The 21,417-nt window shown below is 42.1% G+C and overlaps 1 protein-coding gene across 1 annotated transcript in view; it reads left to right on the top strand.

Moving 5' to 3' along the window:
* Positions 1-21,417, top strand: part of UTP20 (UTP20 small subunit processome component) — a 966,235-nt gene that overhangs the window by 795,869 nt on the left and 148,949 nt on the right. Inside the window, exons 50-51 of the mRNA XM_069229033.1 lie at positions 7,505-7,636; positions 21,067-21,177. Of these exons, the coding sequence (XP_069085134.1) occupies positions 7,505-7,636; positions 21,067-21,177 (243 nt within the window). The remainder of the gene's footprint in view (positions 1-7,504; positions 7,637-21,066; positions 21,178-21,417) is intronic.

The raw sequence follows: 21,417 nt of genomic DNA, 5'->3' as shown, positions 1-21,417 counted from the left end.
TTCACTGAGCTCGGGTTATGCTAAATAAACCAATTATTCTGATGATCACCTTTAAAGAAACACAGACCGAAATGCCGCCTATGCAGTTGCCAATGGATCCATGACACATGATTTTTCTGGAGTTATATTGGTTATACTTTGAGTCTATATTGGCCATCGCCATGTTCTGTATACCACATCTTGTCCTCAAACTTTTTCATGTGTGATTACTTGAGCACTTTTTATTTCTTTATGTGAAACTAAATTAAATTAATTATTTTACGCTGATTGCTATGTTTAATTGGTTGGCTTATGATTATACTAAAGCTTGAAATTGATTTGTATTACTGGTCACATCGATTGCATTTCAAATGCACTCTATACATATCATGATGGTATGTTTGCTGGTTGTAGTGCCCCAGGCTCAAGCAACTATTGGACTGCCCTTGCTGCTATTACAGAAATGATGCATTGCTGTAAGAAAGGTAATTAGATATTTCCCCAAAAAAATACCCCTTTCTAAAGGGTATGCAAAAGAGCAGTATGGGGACAACTTATTATTTAACCCTAGTTTGACGAACACCAATATTAAGCAAGATGTAAAATGGATGTAGACGGCGCTTGAGCACCACAACATTGTTTTATTTCTATTTTATCTGTGCTAAAATACTTCTGTGAAAAGCCATGTTTTTATCACCTTTTTTATTGAAGGTGGCCTTTGACTTAGTTGAGTATAACCGTTGATGGATGTCTGTAAGGAATAGAGCTTTGGTCAAGGGCCCTGTTCTGCTTAATAGATAGCAACAAATAAATAGAAATGCTTCTGTTTTGTTAAGTGAGGGGAACAGACACATGCATTTTCCAAACATTCTTTTGTAAGAAAACCTGTGTTGATGTCCTAAACTTGTTTTCCGGAATGATATCTAAATTAACTGAATTGTCCTCAGCTGAATACCGCTGGGAATGAATAGTGTATTCATTTCTCCTCCTATTTGAAGACCATGTCATTATTATGACTAACAGAATTTTGTATGTGTCCAATTTTGGAGTGTGTTTCAAAACATAACAAATCTAAAAGACTTCCGTTCAACAAAAGTGAGACCAAAATGTTTGCCTGTGGTAAAAAAAAAAAAAAAAGCCATATGTAAAACATACTGTAGCATACAAACCAGAAATGTAAAACCAGAAATGTAAAACCAGATACCTTTTTATTTTGTCTTTTTACCACAAACCTTGCAGAGTACAAAACGTATTGTTGTAATCCGAAAATGTGGTATTCAAATGTATAAACAGGCCATAACCCTTTGATTGCAAAACAGGCCTCTCTTGATTCCAAAAGACAGGGGTTTTCTTTATCTGGACAGCCTGGAAAATGCCAAGAAGATCTCACTGTTTCATTGGGGGAAATATAGAATTTCTTCAAGCTACAATAAATTATTTCACAGACTACTTTGGGTATTTTGGATTGTATCTTTGTGTATTTGATCCAATACTATGGCCCAGGCTGGCAAATTAAAAAGTGAATAAAACATTAACAATATTTTAAATATATAATTCAAATTATGTTTTGATCCTCACTAATATTGCCCCCTTTGTTACCAGCTAGTTTAGAAGACTTTCCAGATACCACCATTAGTTAGATTCTTAATTTATTTTATCTTAGTTTACAAATGTGTTTGGGTATGCTATTCCTGTTTATAGGAGAGTTAATTTTCATGCATAACAACAAATGTTTTATTACGCTCAGCGTATGCAATGTTTTGGGTTCTCGTGTAGGCATAAAAAGAAGGGAGGCATACGGCAGCACTGTGGTGGAGTAGTTGCACACTGCCTGGGCTCCCAAGCTAAAAAGCAACATCCTGCCCTGTCCTGTCGTTGCCCCGATGGCCAAGGTACAAAAATACACATCAGGTCTGGCCTGACCAGTGAAGAATGCAGTGTTACACTCCACTGCAGGGGTGAAGAGGCCTGTGGGGCAGCATAGGGCTCAGCATGGGCCCCGTCAGCTCCCACAGGGAGAGCACCACAATCTAGGGACGGCTTCTGAAACGGCCCATTTCTGACAAAAATCTCAAACAGTTTGTGAATCTGATGCTGAAAACAGGGCATTCTTATCAAAGCTCCAGCATGGTTTGAGCACTGTGATCCAAACAGATACCCTGCAAGAGAAAACAAATTGTTTAAGCATATTCATCTCCTTGTAAATATCTAATAATTAGCTGCATCTCAATCAGCACTATTTCTGGGTTGATGCAGTGTGAGCAATGACACTATCAAAAGCACAGCCCCAACACAACATAGAGACAAAACAGTAAGGGCCATGCCAGTATGAGATATAGTGCCACCACAAATTCCTGACAAAAGACTTGTGTTTTTGAAAGGGGCATGATCCTCTTCTTGCAGTGCTGCAAGGGTCTCTGTGGTGTAATCTCTTATGGAAACTCAATCTACAATTGCTTCCCCCCTCCCATCAGTTCAAGAGATTTGGAAAATTTGTACAGAGCTCTAGGAGTTCATTCTGCTTTTTCCAGAAAATCTGAAAATGTAAACAGATATGAATCTCACATTTTTATTGATCCTTGGGGCTTCAAAGAAGTGAGCGGAGAAGTGGGGATTAGAGCGCAAGATGTGGTTTATGCACAATTAGACCCAGCAAACATGGAGAGGACAAGGGCAAAGGCAAAGGACAAGGACTATACATTGGCTGACAGTGGAACAAACAATCCCATGTTGACCAGACAAGAATGGTGAAAAATATGTTGCGATGGAGAACTCAATAGAAAAGTGATGCAGGAGAGAACTCATGGATGCAGGGATAACGGAACTAAGCCACTCTACTGACAAAGAGGGAAAAGTCTCCAAGACCCTTGCTGCTCTAGTTATCATACCAATTGCATCCGAATATATACTGTAAATCACAGTGTTTGGATGTGAAACCGAGTGAGGGGGCAGCCCTGCCTCATTGTCCCTTGCTTGAACTGGTTGTGTACAGGCTGCTTCACCGTGGACAGATCCAGATATGGTCATTGGTTCCCCAGCAGCTGGTAAAGTAACTGTAGGTGGGAGTAAGAACTTTGCTGTAAGAATTAGATGCCCCTCATGCACGTAAAGTCCCTCTTGTGGTCTGAAGGTTCTAGTTGTTTGAAGATTTAGTTACCATTGTTTTTTGTGAGATACTGTATGTCCTGGGAGGGTGAGGTCTTTGAAAGTTGTGGGGTTATTTTCTTACTTGATGTGGGATTGTTCTTAAGACAGAGCCTGATCACATAACCTTACACCGACAGAGGCATCAAATGCTACACTGAACACCCCCCTTGTTACAGGCTGTATCTCTTGGCTACATAGAATTGAAGTACACTTGCCTCATGCTTGCAGTACGTTCTTGACTTGGAAATCTAGTCATTTAACATACGCAGATTTCTGCAAGAAACTCATTTATGCAAACAAGAGGACAGTTATTCTAAACCACCTATTCAGCAAACGCAAGTGGTACACTGATATAGATAAGACCTGGGCTCACCATTGAAGCAACCTGAATTTATTAGACCCCCAGATTAGATTTGTGGTTGAGATTGTAAGCCACTTGTGAAATCCTGCATTTTTGCTCCCAAACTGACTTCTTTGTGTTCTCATAAAATGTTTTTCAAACTTACAGACTCCATGTATTTGGTGAACAGTTTCAGCTGTGTTGAATGCAGAAAAAAGATTATTCCCTCCATTGTCTAAGGCTAGCAATTTGTCTGCGTCCTCTGCATTTGCAGGTTGGACGTGACAGTTGCAGCTTGCTGATTCATGGTATAATTAAACCCAACACATGACTCCACTGGGTATAATCTACATTCCAGACTTGACACCTTTCTATATCTGCACTTATGATTGATTCACGCTGCATTCCTTGAATACTTAGCACAACACTCTCTGATCAGTACCCCATGATGGTTCACCCAAAATGGAGCATGCAGATGTTTTTGTGTAGACTGCAAACAGTGCACTTTTGAAATCAACCATTTGTGAACACCACAGAGGTACACAGTTTAATACTTTGAGGCCATTATGGTGTAAACATGCAATTGTCTCCTTGAATGTAACACCATAACGGGATATTAACAAGGCATATGAGTGTCGACCACACATGGGATCCATGCCACACCTATGAAACACATAACAGTGCGGAAAAGAAAAAAAAAATAATCTAGAAGAGCCAGTGGTCGAAGCATCCCTGAACACTGAGGGAGCTGCTTACAGATTGACTGACAGTAGTTTTCCCTATACTGAAGACATAACCAGCCACACCCAGATAGTTTGTTTGGCTTAAATCGATTCCTCTATGTAGTCAATCTGGATTGTAAAATTTGGGCAAAACGCTAGCTAATAGAACCTCCTTTACTATTTCCACAGCTGGTTCGTACAGACCAAATAGTTTTCATTCCATCAAGGAATACAGCTATGGATAGTCTCATTCATGTTTTAGGAAAGTATCTGTCAAACATGGGGATGCAGCGTTTATTGCAATTGACACAGAGAAGTCTTTTGACACCTTGGATTAAGAGTACCTCTTTCTTGTTGTGCAAGAAATGGAATTTAGAAGGGGGATCATCATGTGAATCAAATTATTATACTCAGCCTGGGAGAAAAATGTCAATTCATGACCTGAGGCAGTGCCACCATCTCTGTCCACTTTTATTTGCCCTGGCCATGGATCCACTGCCAGCATTCCGATTTTAAGCTAATAATTGGGGACTTTGGCTCAGGAACAATACAAATGTGAGATTTTTTTATATGCATATGATGTTCTGTGGTACTTGCAGTATGTGGTCAGAGCAGAGAATTAGATAAGGTAATGCAAATTCTGCAGAGGTTCAGGGAAGAAGCCTCGATCTGAAAGTAAACAAATTTAAGTCCTCTCTCTTCCAGTTAAGACCAAAACTGCTTCAAGACAACCTGTACTCCTCCTAGAATGGAAACCGTGCCATTCAGGTACCTGAGTGTCAACATGTACCACCCAAAAGCAGACCTCTTGTCTGTAAACCTGAGTGAAACAACAGCAATTATCTGGTAGTCCTCTGGATACTGGGAGCATTTTCTGCCCTGGGGAAGATGGCCTTTACCAAGATGATTATCAAGATCATGCCTGATTTATTACATCTCTGTTCTTCCATTATGTCTGCCAGAGATTATTTTCAAACAAACCAGTAGTGTGATAGCTGAACTCATCTGGGTCAAAGAATATACATAAGACATTCCTACTTGCACTACAGCCCACCTACCTTAAAGAGAGGGCTAAATGCCCCCGTTCAAGAACGACATTAATTTATAGACAAACTTTATTGAATAGTGGACACAACACATTAGAAACTCAGCCCATGGACAATAGGACAACTGCTGTATTGATACTGACAACATTCTTTGAGCCTTGACATAATAGATAAAACCTTTCAAGAGTATTGAAGGTAGCTACATGCTGTTGATGCAGAACTCTGAGATGCACTGACATAACAATGGTTTACTCCCCTGACATGCAGATTTAGAGAACATTTACAGAACGGTGGACACACTAGTATAGGAACACTTAGGGATCTTGTAGCCAGTGAAAGACTACAAGCATTCCAGAACCTGAAAGACAGTTCTTTGCATACATTTGACTAATCAGTACATTTAAACGGACATAAAACATAGATTACGAGCTACCAACATCTCACAAGGTTATGACTGCACTACTAATACTTGATGCTAGTATTAATATGCACAAGAGCACTAGTGGACATGACTTAGGCAGAATTAACAGCTTTGCAATCAAGGTTATACAAAGGACATTGGGAGAGAATTGTCAAACAAAGATTGCAGAGCAGTTGTGGAGTGTCCCAAGGCCATCTCTATATTTACATAGTTAAAACTGACACTACATAATACAATATTGCATACCACATCACACCTACCTAACACAAGGCATATACTGCACATGCCTGAGATGATGAACTGAGGGATCTGCTCTCTTGCACATGTTCAGGCATTGCCCTATGATACATGAGTACTGGACTGAGGTACTGCCTCACGCAGTAGAGATAACTAGATCTAAATTAAATGTGACCCCGTGATCTTGTGTTTTTGGACTCATGAAAAGATCTAAAAACAAAGAACAGTAAAACAGCGTACAAGCTTGTAGAACTCTCATTCCTCTTGGCAAAAAGACAAATAGTGAGGTGTTAGAAGAGCGAACAGGCGCTACAAGCGATAAACAGACAGAGCGAACTAGTGAGACTGCCCAAGGCTTAGAGGAAGTTATAACCTGAGGAGTAACCCAGGAGTAGCCAAACCCCAATAATGGCATGGGAAAAGATCTTATTGAAATTATCTTTAAAAAGATTTATCAGACCTCCTTGAAGGGAACGTCTTTAGTTTGACTAAGTACATAGGTGTTGCTGCGTACATGACCCTTCTATCCACCAGGCCCCCATTGACAGCAGCCACATGATACAGATGGGAACCGGATAGCCTTCACTTTATTAATGATTGAGTGAAACTGCATCATTGCTAACATCAGTCATGACAACAAAGCAAACAGCATTAAGCTCGGATTTTCAGATACTTCAAGCTACATGCATCTTGGAATTTACGGTAGGATGGAAAGCAGAATTCGATGACATAGCTGTGGGCAATGAAACAGTGTCCATCTGAAGATCATTATGTATGCATATCTGTGTGTATACTAATATGTCTAATTAGAAAAGCACATATATTCTTTATTATTGTTACAATGGTTTTGTAGTGGCTAATTCAATAAAATTAGATATAAAAAAGCATACAATGACGTACAAAGTAAATGGGCGTAAATTTGTTCCTCAAGATTTATCTGCAGTGGCATTATGGCTTAGTCAGTTATGTGGAATTTGGGGAATTTGGTATTACTACAGTTCTTGAAATGCTTCAGTTCTTTCTGCCCCATTGGATTTTGTGTGTACAGCAGAACACTGGGTAGTTCATCATTGCATCAAAGTTATCCCCTTACCTTAGAACTTTGGCAGAACATTTGCTGCCGGTTTCTATATCATTTGTGTGTCTCTGGTTCTCATTTTAACCCTATTGGTGTGCTGTGGTCATACCTACATATCCAACAAGTGGATTTTGCTCTAGGAGAAGAAGGGGTTTCACTTCCACATTAAGGTCCCAAAGTATTGTCACCCCTCAGCCAGGTTATAAATGCAAACTCTGGCATGTGTGCACATACCCCACAGTAAAGGATTCAAAAAGTATTCTGTATTTTGTATATTTTGATAACTTTTATTTGATTGACTAAATCAGCAACTTACAGATTACTTCTTCTGATGTAATATACAAAGAAGGGTACACTATACTTTTGTACTAAATGTCAGTCACATAAAATGTTATTGACTCATGACTGAATTTACTCCTGCCCTAATATTGCAACATGCAGCCTTTGTAAGGAAGTAAAAAGTGTTACAAGTTGGAGTGGCCAAATACATAAAGTCTAAGTTTCTATTTTAATCAATGTGTTCTTAATTTTCAGGCAGTCACAATCCTTGTGAGGAACATGACAAACTGTGCCATAACAGACAAACAGCTACAGGTGTTGCTCGGATATGCAGAAGAGGACATTTACGACTCATCAAGACAAGCGACGGCCTTTGGCCTTTTGAAGGTAACAAAATGTATAGTGCCCTGCGAAGTTGTCCATTACAGAAAAGTGCAGATAAGGCAACGAGGTTCACAGGAATTTTTATGAAATGCTTTACAGTCCATTTGAAAGCTCTGTGTTTTATGAACAGCAGTTTTGTTTCTCATTGTCCACCTTTCTTATTTGTAAAGGTTTTTTGTTGCACCATTTTCTTTCATTCTGCACAGCAGAAGGCAGTCATTGGAATCCACAAAGTGTTGCATGAATGGCAGTCATTAGGCATACCAGCAGTGCAGTTTTAGTACTTGTCCTTTTTCACCATCCTAGAGATGACCCTTCATTTGAGTTTCCACCAGATGGATAACGTATTACTAGCCCCAGTAAAGCTAAGAGTGGTAGAGAAGGAAAATTAAGCTAGTGCAATTGAATGCCAGAAGCAAAATCTTTCAGCTTCAAGAAGTTATTGTGGTGGCAGGCTTGTGCATTACACGTTATATCACAGCACTAGTCCCACATTATACTCCCATGATATTGGTCATTTACTTGAAGGCAGTTTTAAAAGACACATCTGCTTATGATATATTAATTACAAGCAATAGAGTGTGTGTAGTGTTGGAATTTCTGCAAGATGTTTTGGCTTTTTTGCGGAACACAGGCTGACATTTTCATGAACCCTTTCATTATGTAGCCATTCATACTTTTTCATGGAATTCCAATCTCATAACAAACACCTAAACATACTTTTAAGTTATTGCACAAGACACTTTGGGTCTAGGGCTATGACTTTTTCTTAGTGTTGTCTTTGGTAACACAGGAGTTGTGTGAGAAGATTTCTTAGAACAATTCTCTATTCAATCATCTCATGCCTGGTATCTACTAAGTGTCAACTCATCAGTCCGCTATATGTTGAGGAGCACCTTCTAGCGGTTTAGACAATTCATTGCACTGAGCTGGATTTCACACCTGTAAAGAAATGGCTCCCTGTTGCAGTTACCCCCCACTTTTTGCCTGATACTGATGCTGACTTGACTGAGAAGTGTGCTGGGACCCTGCTAACCAGGCCCCAGCACCAGTGTTCTTTCACCTAAAATGTACCATTGTCTCCACAATTGGCACAACCCTGGCACCCAGGTAAGTCCCTTGTAACTGGTACCCCTGGTACCAAGGGCCCTGATGCCAGGGAAGGTCTCTAAGGGCTGCAGCATGTCTTATGCCACCCTGGGGACCCCTCACTCAGCACAGACACACTCCTTGCCAGCTTGTGTGTGCTGGTGGGGAGAAAATTACTAAGTCGACATGGCACTCCCCTCAGGGTGCCATTCCAGCCTCACACTGCCTGAGGCATAGGTATGTCACCCCTCTTGCAGGCCTTACAGCCCTAAGGCAGGGTGCACTATACCACAGGTGAGGGCATAGGTGCATGAGCACTATGCCCCTACAGTGTCTAAGCAAAACCTTAGACATTGTAAGTGCAGGGTAGCCATAAGACTATATGGTCTGGGAGTCTGTCAAAAACGAACTCCACAGCTCCATAATGGCTACACTGAATACTGGGAAGTTTAGTATCAAACATCTCAGAATAATAAACCCACACTGATGCCAGTGTTGGATTTATTAAAAAATGCACACAGAGGGCATCTTAGAGATACCCCCTGTATTTTACCCAATTGTTCAGTGCAGGACTGACTGGTCTGTGCCAGCCTGCTGCTGAGAGACGAGTTTCTGACCCCATGCGGTGAGAGCCTTTGTGCTCTCTGAGGACAGAAACAAAGCCTGCTCTGGGTGGAGGTGCTTCACACCTCCCCCCTGCAGGAACTGTAACACCTAGCAGTGAGCTTCAAAGGCTCAAGCTTCGTGTTACAATGCCCCAGGGCACTCCAGCTAGTGGAGATGCCCGCCCCCTGGACCCAGACCCCACTTTTGGCGGCAAGTCCAGGAGAGATAATGAGAAAAACAAGGAGGAGTCACTGACCAGTCAGGACAGCCCCTAAGGTGTCCTGAGCTGAGGTGACTCTGACTTTTAGAAATCCTCCATCTTGTAGAAGGAGGATTCCCCCAATAGGAATAGGGATGTGCCCCCCTCCCCTCAGGGAGGAGGCACAAAGAGGGTGTACCCACCCTCAAGGACAGTAGCCATTGGCTACTGCCCTCCCAGACCTAAACACACCCCTAAATTCAGTATTTAGGGGCTCCCCTGAACCTAAGAATTTAGATTCCTGCAACTTACCGAAGAAGAAGACTGCTGAGCTGAAAACCTCTGCAGAAGAAGAAAGAAGACACCAACTGCTTTGGCCCCAGTCCTACCGGCCTGTCTCCTGCCTTCTAAAGAAACCTGCTCCAGCGACGCTTTCTCCAGGACCAGCGACCTCTGAATCCTCAGTGGACTGCCCTGCTTCAAGAGGAACAAGAAACTCCTGAGGACAGCGGACCTGCTCCAAAAAGACTGCAACTTTGTTACAGAGGAGCAGATTTAAAGACCCCTGCAATCCCCGCAAGAAGCGTGAGACTTGCAACACTGCACCCGGCGACCCCGACTCGACTGGTGGAGAACTAACACCTCAGGGAGGACCCTCCGGCGACTCCGAGACTGTGAGTAACCAAAGTTGTCCCCCCTGAGCCCCCACAGCGACGCCTGCAGAGGGAATCCCCAGGCTCCCCCTGACCGCGACTGTCTGGCTCTAAAATCCCGACGCCTGGAAAAGACCCTGCACCCGCAGCCTCCAGCACCTGAAGGATCGGAACTTCAGTGCAGGAGTGACCCCCAGGAGGCCCTCTCCCTTGCCCAGGTGGTGGCTACCCCGAGGAGCCCCCCCCTTGCCTGCCTGCATCGCTGAAGAGACCCCTTGGTCTCCCATTGATTTACATTGGAAACCCGACGCGTGTTTGCACACTGCACCCGGCCGCCCCAGTGCCGCTGAGGGTGTACTTTTTGTGTGAGCTTGTGTCCCCCCCGGTGCCCTACAAAACCCCCCTGGTCTGCCCTCCGAAGACGCGGGTACTTACCTGCTGGCAGACTGGAACCGGGGCACCCCCTTCTCTCCATTGAAGCCTATGCGTTTTGGGCACCACTTTGAACTCTGCACCTGACCAGCCCTGAGCTGCTGGTGTGGTGACTTTGGGGTTGCTCTGAACCCCCAACGGTGGGCTACCTTGGACCCCAATTTGAACCCCGTAGGTGGTTAACTTACCTGCAAGAACTAACATTACTTTACCTCCCCTAGGAACTGTGAAAATTGCACTGTGTCCACTTTTAAAACAGCTAAATGTGTTTTATGTAAAAAGTATATATGCTATTGTGATTATTTAAAGTTCCTAAAGTACTTACCTGCAATACCTTTCAAATGAGATATTACATGTAGAATTTGAACCTGTGGTTCTTAAAATAAACTAAGAAAAGATATTTTTCTATAACAAAACCTATTGGCCTGGATTTGTCTCTGAGTGTGTGTTCCTCATTTATTGCCTGTGTGTATGTACAACAAATGCTTAACACTACTCCTTTGATAAGCCTACTGCTCGACCACACTACCTCAAAATAGAGCATTAGTATTATCTCTTTTTGCCACTATCTTACCTCTAAGGGGAACCCTTGGACTCTGTGCATACTATTCCTTACTTTGAAATAGTGCATACAGAGCCAACTTCCTACAACACCCTTCTGACAAGCACAGTTGTAAGGTCACAAATGAACTATCCCAACTCTGTTTACACAGGCATACCCAAGTACCAACTAAACTTACTACAAGAAGCTCAAAGTGTAGTGTCTTTTGAGCTCTCAGAGAGACCTCGTCAGATCTGTTTTCCAGCAACATCATTAACTACGTTGAGAGAGCTATACGTACGAGGGTTGACCTATTGAACTTTGAATGTCTAGTGGCTACTGTCATCTTCTGGGGAAGGCCTCTTACTATGCCCGACAAGATCCCTCTCCTTCACTAACCTTTTCCTACTTGATATTCTTAGTCTCAATATGTCAGTTTAGACGACAAGACATTTTGTATACAGGCCTCGGACTCTGAAACAACATTTCCATATTTCATATACCAGCTCCCACTTCTCTCTGCTGTCTTGCAGAAAAGCTTTTGCAATCTTTCTGCTTGCACATTATTTAAACTTAGAGGGCTATGTAACTTTTTCCTCACATTACTCCAGTAGTACTGCCACTTATTTTTGCCTAGCAGGACTTTTTTTTAGCCGGGGAGCACGATTCATATAATGCGCACCCTTTGTTTTTTTTTTTTGCAAACCTTTCTTGATTTTGAAAATAATTGCTTTAAATAGCCAGACATTAGGTATTTCTGACTTTACGCAGGTTAAGTTTACTGCTCTGCCTGGCCACAATCCCAAGCATGAAGACATCTCTTTCTTTTGGCTGGCTTAACTTCCTAATGAGGATGTTACCCTCCACACTTGCACTCAGGGAAGAGAGGTGACATGATGGTCTTCTGTGTTCAACATTATCTTCCCACAGGCTGGTGCCTGCCCCTTGAGGGTCTTCACTTTTTCCCATCTGCAGGATTTGGTGTTTTCTTCCCTGCACACCTCCCTGTGGGCTGTTGTTGGACACCCAAGCTTTTATTCCTGTATTTTCCAGAGATTGATGCCATCTACCCCCAAAGCCTCTCCCTGGCGGCTTGGTACCTGCCTTTTGTGCTGTCCTCACTGCAGGGAGTGTGTATTCTAATTCAAGGAAAAACACATATCAGCTATTTCCAGTTGAATCTATCTGCGAAACAGGCATGATTAATGCAGACTGGCACAAGCATATTTTTTATGTACAGACCTCAGCCTCTTGCAGTTCTATGGAGTGTTTAATATGTAAACGGTTTGCAGTATTTTAATTTAAGATATAAAACATACCATTTCCCCTGGCTTGTCTTCCTTTTCGTTTAATCTGCGGTATGTTATAGCACTTGGGAGAGTTTATATAGTGACTTTGCAAACCTGATCTTTTCTAGGTGCTGTCAATCACAACTGACCGGCAGATACACACATTATATGAATTTCCTTTGTTGTTAATTTGTAACCAACCAAGCAATAAAGAAAAAGCTAAACCCAATAAAGTGGAGGAAGCAATCATTCTATTTCTAGAATGCTGCTTGTTACCTGGGAGGGGTCTTACCCTTTGCTGCGATGTAGTAGGAGCGTCCACCTCTTCAACATCATCAAATACAGGGGGTGGTAGCTAGTACAAAGGAGGTGGAGCGGAGGTGTCTAGTGGGCTGGTGGAAGTTCAGGTGATGGTTGATGTAGGTAGGTCCAGAGTTGTGAAGGGCTTTGTATGCGTGGGTTAGTAGCTTGAACTGGCACCTCTTTTGTATTGTAAGCCAGTGGAGTTCCTTGGGGTGAGGCGTGATGTGCGTTTGTCAAGGGAGGTTGAGGACAAGTCTGGTGGCTGCTTTCTATATGACCTAAGGTCTATGGAGGAGGTGGTTGTGCGATTCCGGAGTACAGGGTGTTGCTATAGTCCAGTCGGCTGGTGATGAGGGCTTGAGTGATGGTGCAGCTTGAGCTCTGTGGAAGACATTTGAAGATTTTACAAAGCAGGGGTAGAATGAAGAATCAGGAGGAGGATACAGCGTTGACCTGGGATGACAAGGTTAGCTTGCTGTCCAGTATGATGCTGAGGTTTCTGGCATGATTGAACGTCAGAGGTGCTAGGCCCAGTTCCTTGGGCCACCACAAGCTATACCGGTGGTGGTTGAGGGGGGGTTTGGGGGCAGGGTTGAGTGGGTGGGGTGGGTGGGGGGGCAGTTGTTCCTGAAGATCAGTACTTTGGTTTAATCCAAGTTGAGCTTTAGACAGTTGTTCCTCATCCAGTTGGCAATGCTGGTCATGCATGTGTGGAAGTTGGTCCTAGTGGTGTTGGAGTCCTCGAAGAGAGAGAGGATGAGCTGTGTGTCATTCGCATAAAAGATGATGTTGAACCCATATTAATCTGACAATGTCGGCCAGTGGGGTCATTTTGTTTTTTGAAAAGGTTTTATTGATTTTTAAACTAAAACACAGTAGCTCAATAATACAGCAGCAGCACTGATTGCGCAACATACCCCTTTCCTAATGGTCAACTTCTCTCCATAAAATGCTACTCGAACTTCCTGGCCCCTGCAGTTCCTACACATATTTTACATAGCCAGTATCAGTATGTTACCCTTTTAGGTCAGTGCTAATCAACACAGAGCTGTTATCTGTCCAGTCATGTAAGTGTTGAAGAGGGTGGGGCTAATAGAAAAGCCTTGGGGTACTCCACAGATGAATTCTTTGGGTTCGGAAGTTGAAGGTGGGAGGTAGGCTTTCTGTGTTCTTCCGGTGAGAAAAAAGGTGATTCATTTGAGGGCTGTGGTAAAGCTGAGGAAATTGAAAGGAAGCTTGCATCTTGAATTAGCAGTGGAATTGAATAAATGCAAAATCCAAAATACGGTGAAATCACAAGGTTAATATTTTGAAATGTTAACATTTCTAGTATTACAACAAGAACACATCTTTTACAGACATAATTTTTAAATGTTTCCTGGCACGTATGCTTTGACCCAAACTGTTGGTGGGCAAGATAGGAAAGTAGGAACATACAAACAGAGTAGAGCTGTGTGGGTGCCAGATCGAGGTCCCATATTCAATTAGTGTTAAACAGATTAAAGCTCCAGAGGTTTAGCAGAGCTCACAGCTTTATAAGATCATGAGATTGTGGATTGACACAAATGTTGGACAGATGCTAAACATTCTGGATTGAAGAAGAGAGGCCAAAGATACAAATGTGTAGAAAAAGACCACGGATACAAATATTGATTGGGGTTAATAACTTGTTATCTAGTGAGCTATGTTAGGTTGTATATAGGTGAAATGTATTCGTTTTTTTAACAAGTAGTAATAAACCCTGTCCAGACAATCAGCTGCTGCCCCTTTAGACCTCACAAAACGGTATTTCACCTCTACATTGCAGGAAGTCATTGGTAGTCATTTCGACTTCCCACAAGCAGTCCAACAGTACACCTGGCTCTCAAATTCAAGATTGGGAAATCTGTCTCCCTTTGTGAAGCGCTTGTGTGCCCACCCAGGGGTGTGTCCGTGGTAATAACGTGTGGTAGCTCAGAACTGCTTCTAATGGCAGTTTTCCTCCTCCTCCTTTTTTCCTCCTGGTGCCAGTGTGGTTTGATTAGGGGAACAACAGCTGGGGTCTTTCCAGGTATCACCTAGCATTTACTTGTGACAGGGCAGGTATCTTTGAAGTAAATTAGGTTCCTGGGCTTACCCAGCTAGTCTTCCTGCTAAAGGAGAAAAATGCTGCCCTAACCCCAGGCCATTGTTACTGCTCTGGGAGTGGTTTTCACGCCCGATTCAGGCTAAGTACAGATTTTGAAGTTGCTGGCGAGCAAATGCAAATTAGCCTCCAGAATCTTTAGTCAGTAATACAAGTTACATGTCTCTTATATTTAATAAACATCCAACATTATCATTAGACTGTACTTGTATTAAATATACAATGAGTCTTTGAATGGTGTCTGTAGTTGGTACAGGACAAAAATATAGATTAAAGTGCATTAAAGGTTATAATCTGTGATTTGACTTTTCCTATGTATCAGTTACAGGTTAGTCCAAACACAAATGTGAAACTGGGTTGACCACCCTAAAAGGAGTCACTTCGCAACAGCCACCACTGGGTAAAAATGGAAGAGCTAATTAAGTACCTCCCTGAGACCCATCAGAAGAGGGGCCATGAGGGGCCATGAACTAGTAGCCACGAGTGAAAGTAATTTCTAATGCAAATATTTAGATGTGTGTTGGATGCTGCAGACCCTGCGTCCCAGGAAATCAGTACAAGTGTACTTCGATTGCGCCAGACTTGGATGAGAATTTATGGCTTCCGCCAGAAGTTCAAAAATACCTATTAAACGTACCCTGGAATGGAGAGCATCTCTACGACGTTTAGGTCAGTGCCAGTCTTGACGAAAAAAGAGAGGACACCAAAAAGCCAAAGGGATGAGGTGCTGTACAGACCTTTATGCCTAGATATAACTTTCATAAGCGTTCCCAAAGGGGTGAGGTTAGCAACAGCAGCAAGGCTTTCAGGACACAGCCATCTAAATCCTTTTGCAACGGTGGACAGAGGGGCAGTGGCAAAAGTAAAAGGAGAGGTGGGTCAAACAGGAGCACCTCTGCCTCAAAACAGTGACTCTCCTGTGATTCCATCTATTCATGCGACACTTGATGTGGGAAGACTAACGATTTTTTCCTCAATGGTAAGAGATAGCATTCTGCCAATAGGTGCTCTTGGTGACCTTTTCCTCAGTTACGAGCATCTCTGCCTGTGGAAGGAGGGAGTACAGGTGCTCCTAGCCTAAGTTGCCATCGAGCTGGTGAACCCATATTATTGCAGTCAGGAAATGTGCTCCATGTACTTTTTAATCCCCAATACAACAGAGCATTACTTCCAGTCCAGGATCTTGGACCTTTAATCACTGTATTCTAATGGAGCACTTCCACAGGACCACCTTGCAAAACATTTCTTTGCTCCAAACTGCGGATTTCATGGCGGCCTTCAACTTCAAGGGTGCCTCCTTCAAACCCCCATACACCCAGCCCACCACCGATACCTGTGCTTTGTGGTAATTAGATAACAATACCAATTCAAAGTACTACCATTTGGTGTCACAACCGCTTCAAAGTTGTTTGCAAAGTATTAAGCAGTGGTAGTGTTGCATGTGCACAGAATCACTATTTGTGTTTTTTCTACATCTCTGGTGACTGGCTGCCTAATCATCCCTGCCCTGGGGTAGAGATGAGGCACTGCTAGTTAGCTGGAGCAGAACCCGGCTTGGAGCAACAGGTGTCACCTCTAGTGGGTTAGACTCAGTCTCCCACACCGCAGGTGATTCTGCAACTCGAAATCCAGTAGTCTCATTAGAATAATGAGAGCCTACGCGACAATACCATTCCAAAACCTCTTGCCTCGGGTTTCGTCTAGCGATTCTGCCTTTTCCTCTCAAAGTCTTAAGCTTCTATGTAAAGTCAACCTTGAGTGTTTTCCAATTGCATAGTGATGACAGCTGTCCATCTCAGAAAACCAGGCTTTTTTGTTTGTTGTTTTGTCAGCTGTTTGATGATAAAATTAAGTACATTGGAGTGAACAATATAATCCATACAAGTAACATCCCCAGTGTAGTGTTTAGATCTTTCAGTGTATGGTTCAATATATGCCCCAAACCCCTTCATGATCAGAGGCATTAAAATTGTTTTTTCAAAGGAAACATTTTCTTCCCTGGTTCAGAAAGCTCATCTATGTCTCAGAGGCAGTCTGGGATGATTCAGATAGTGCTAGGAAAAGTGGTTTCCTGCAATTCTCTGTTTCAGAGTATTAGATTGATAATGAGATCACTACAGGAGTGTCAGAAATAAACAGTAAATGACAATAGGCTTCACAGGATGAGATTGTCAGCACACGAAAGATAAAGTACTGCCAAAGCTGCTGATTCATAAGGTGAATAATATGAGCGAATGTTATGAAGGCCATGCCAGCTCAGACATCTATCATGAAAGTGATGCTCCGTAATGTAAATAAACTTATATAGCACGTGATTACCCGAGGGTGTCTTGGCGCTAAGTTTCCAAAGAAAGAACTTACAAGAGCCTAAATCAGAGCTTAATAATATTATTTCTAAGTCTGTGAGAAAAGTTCGGTTTTTAGCATTTTCCTAAACTGCAGCAAATTTGATTGAGATCTTAAGTTCAGCGGCAGAGTTGTCCAAAGTTTGCTAGCACCAGAGGAAAAACTCCTGCCACCCAATCTTGCTTTATTTATTCTGGGGACAGCCATTACTCTAGCAGAACTTTATCTAAGCCAATGGCCAGGTGAGTGCCAAAATATATTTTTTGAAAGTATTCTGGTCCTGTCTGGTGAAGGGCTTTGTGCACCAGAGATAGTGTTTTGAAATCAATCCTTTCCCTGACTAGTAACCAGTGAAGGATCTGCAAGGATTGAGAAATGGCAACAAATTTAGGAACTTTCAAAAGCAGCCTGGCAGCTGCAGTTTGAAGAGCTTGAGGTTTTTTACCAAATACTTCTGGGTTCCCATATACAAGGCATTACAATATTAGATCCTTGCGATAACAAGTGCCACAATGACCGTTTTTGTAATTCTAAAGGAATGAAGGTAAATATCTTCTTTAGAGTCCTAAGCAGGAAGAAATGAAAGAAGGTGGTTTGATTTATTCGGTCTGAAAACATAATTTAGTGTCAAATACGACTCCCAGATTTTTTGCTTTTTGAACTGAAGAGGAAAGCGAACCAAGTTTAGATGACTGCGAGTCAAGTTTAGATGGCCACCACAAAGAATTCTAGAAGGTGGAGTCATTCCCAAAGAGTAATACCTCAGTTTTATCTGGGTTTAGTTTTAGACCGTTTCTTTGCATCCAGGTGACAATGTGAGCCATGCAGTTACAAAAGTTTTTAGCCACCTCTTCAGCCTCAAAGGGTATGGACACCACAATTTGTGTGTCGTCAGAGCAAGACATTACTGCAAAACCATAGCTGCAGATATGATTAGCAAGGGTGGTGACATAGATGTTAAAATGTGTGAGGCCAAGGGAGGGCCCGGGGCACCCTACACGGAAGGAAGAATGGATCGGAGAGGAAGACTCCAAGCACCACCACCTGCTCCCCTATCACACAAAAACGAGCTAAGCAAGGCCAATGCTGAGTTCCTAAAACCTATTGCCTTGAACCTGTTAATTAGAAGTGAGTGGTTGACAGTGTCGAAAGGTGCAGAAAGATCTAATAATATCAGCACGGCCTTCCACCCTTGCCAACCACCATTCTTAGTTCTTCAGTGGCTGCCAATAAGGCTGACTCCATAAGCTGAATTTGCTCTGAAGCCATACTGCGAGGAATCAAGAAGATGGTATGAGCCCAAGAAAGATAGGGTTTTCTCATTCATAGTCCTTTCCAATATCTTAGCAAGTAAGGGCAGGTGCGATATAGGCTTATCGTTTTTCACATCCTGGGGGTCCAGAGGGGGCTTTTTTTAATGAAAGGGAATATTAAAGCTTTTTTTCCCCAGAGAACTGGAAACTGTCCTGCAGTCAAAATGTTATTTGTAGTCCCTTAAGATAAACAGACTCTGTCCTAAAAACCTCATGTAAAACATCAGTAGAGCAGGGGTGGAGTTAATGAGGTTGATTACTTTCTCCAAGGAAAGAAGAGTAAATTTATCAAACCTATTTTGATCAGTACCAGTGCTGGTTTCCTGAATGTCTACAGCGGTGGATGTGGAGATGTTCCATCAGCACAAATGGTGATTAGAGGTGACATCCTGAAAAATAAGATTCCCTTTGGCGTGAAAAACCTCTGCCAATTTGTTGCAGATGGATTGATCAGGATTAAAGCTGCTGCCTTTACTAAAGTTAGACAAAGATTTGACTGTTATACATAGCCCTCTAGTGGAGGCTTTGGCCAAGCTTATTTTTTCAGTGGAGTACTGAGATTTTGCTACAATAATTAGCATCTTGTACTCATTAAGAAATTATTTATACTTAATCCTTTCTTCAGAAAGATATTCTTTCCTCCACCTGCATTCTTGATATCTACAATTCTGTTTTAATTATTTTAGTTCCTGTAGATTCCTGGGGGTTGAGAGCCTCTTCCTGTGATTAGTTACTGTTTTTCAGGGACTAGCAATGATACTGCTGAGTCTATCCAATTTACATAAGTCACTGCTGCAGTTTCACTGTTATTGTCTAAGGCAGGACTAGAGTTTGAAAGAGTTTCATTCGGCACCTCAGAATTGTTTTTTTTCCAAGAGTGGATTATAAACATACTGGAAAGGTTGGAACTGGGACTGTTATGAGAGGAAACTTTGTGTGGAAAAAAATGGCCTTATGATCTGTCCATACTAGAGACAGAACTTTTTCCAGACTTTGGTCCGGGTTATTAGTGAATACTCCATCTAGGGTATGATTTGCCTAATGGCTAGATACATTTATGATCTGAGTAAGATCAAAACCATTAAGATTGTCTTCAAGATGTTCAGTACCTGAATTGTAAAGACAATCTAAAGGGATAATTAAAATCACCCATAATGGTGAAATTAGGGAGATCAGTGCAAGAATCCATGAAGTCCCGCACAGTCTGAATAGATTTGCCCTTAGGACCAAGTGGACGATATATAAAGGCCCTGAAAGGAATTCATATTATTAAATGTCAAGTTAAAGATGAGGGCATTACAGTCGAGCTGTGTGGTAGGCTGAAAGGCTGCCTTTATAAACTTGCGATACACTATTGCAATGCCACCACCCCTCTTTCCTTGTCGGTCCACTCTTTTCAAACTAAAACAGAGATGACAATTTTAAGGTCAAGGTCTGAAATAATATCAGCCCCGGTCCCTATAACAAATATGAAGTCTAGAGCATGCTGTCAGCAAACTCATACTAATTCTTGATTGGGGACCGGGCATTTAATAATAAACATGAAATCACCTGCACAATACCCTTCCGCTCATCTTTCACTGTAAGGGGAGGTTGAGGTATGTTTTGTCCTACATCAACAAACAGGAACAAAAAAGCACCTCCTGTCAAGGAACTCTCAAAACCTCTGTGGCAGAAGTCATAGACGAGAGTCTCTCTGAACATGGTTCCCGAAATGACCACCACAGTGGACTTTCGAGCCGGATGCCAAGGCGAGAGGACAAAACGGTGGCAAGGTAAAAAGTTGTCACAGCTATGTTTCAATCATGGGCCTTTGAGGAGTCCATTTGTTTTCCAGGTAACCAAGTAAAAGATGTCCACCATTTGTTTAATGGTCCTTAGATGTAGGGCCTTGTGGATGATCGATTGATTCTTTGGATAGACTCAACTTTACTTCAAAAAGCCCTTATTTGATCTTGCCAGTGGTGGTCCCCTGACCGTCCTTAATGGTCTAACCAGCTTATTTGGTGGTTCCCGTACAGAAAATACCTAGAGAAGATCAAGGGAAGATTTAATTCTAAAACCTAATATTGATAAGCTTTGACAGCCTGAAGTCTTTTAGCAGGTGCAGTCAAGTCTTCTTCACTTCAAATTGTACAATATTCATTTCACCTGCACTTTGTTAGTGACTAGTGCTAAGCTAAAATATGACTTTAGGGTAAAAATTGGTACTGCTGCACATTAATCAGATTGTTTTCATTATTACATTCTAAAGTATTTATTCATGTTCTGTGACAAAGTAGCATGTATTTTTGTGTGTCTGTAGTTTTATTTTTTTTATTGGAAATTAAATGATTTGAATTAATTTATTTGTAGTATTCTTAGTTTAACAGGACATTGCACTGAGTTTGTGTTCTACCTGTTTTACAAAGAAAGACCTCTTGCTTGGAGTTGTAATTCTGAATTTATGTTCCCAAGTTAATAATAAAATTTGCAGTGAATTTGATGTTGTATTCATTTGCAACAATTGTAAGCAAGTCTTTAATCATTGTTTTCAGGCCATCCTATCAAGAAAGCTAATAGTTCCTGAAATGGATGCCGTGATGCAGAAAGTTGCGAAGTTTGCCATTACTGGACAGAGCGAGCCTGTCCGGGTCCAATGCAGACAGGTTGGTTGAGATTTCTTGCTATTACTTTCTTATCAAATCTCACACATTATTTCATGAATGCACTTATAATAGTAATGAGATACAGTAAAAGGTTTTCTGATGGCTACTTCTGACCACAGATTCCTCACATTTAAAATATCCCCAGGTACCAGACTGGATCTGGGAATTTTCTGAGAAATGCTCCTGCGAGGCTCCAGGTGGTGACGTGCAGCCCATGTTGGCTGTGTGCCGCCCGAGGTG

The sequence above is a fragment of the Pleurodeles waltl genome, chromosome 4_1 (genome assembly GCF_031143425.1).
Source record: "Pleurodeles waltl isolate 20211129_DDA chromosome 4_1, aPleWal1.hap1.20221129, whole genome shotgun sequence".
In the NCBI taxonomy this organism is placed as follows: domain Eukaryota; kingdom Metazoa; phylum Chordata; class Amphibia; order Caudata; family Salamandridae; genus Pleurodeles; species Pleurodeles waltl.
This window is presented reverse-complemented; position numbering and strand designations above follow the sequence as displayed.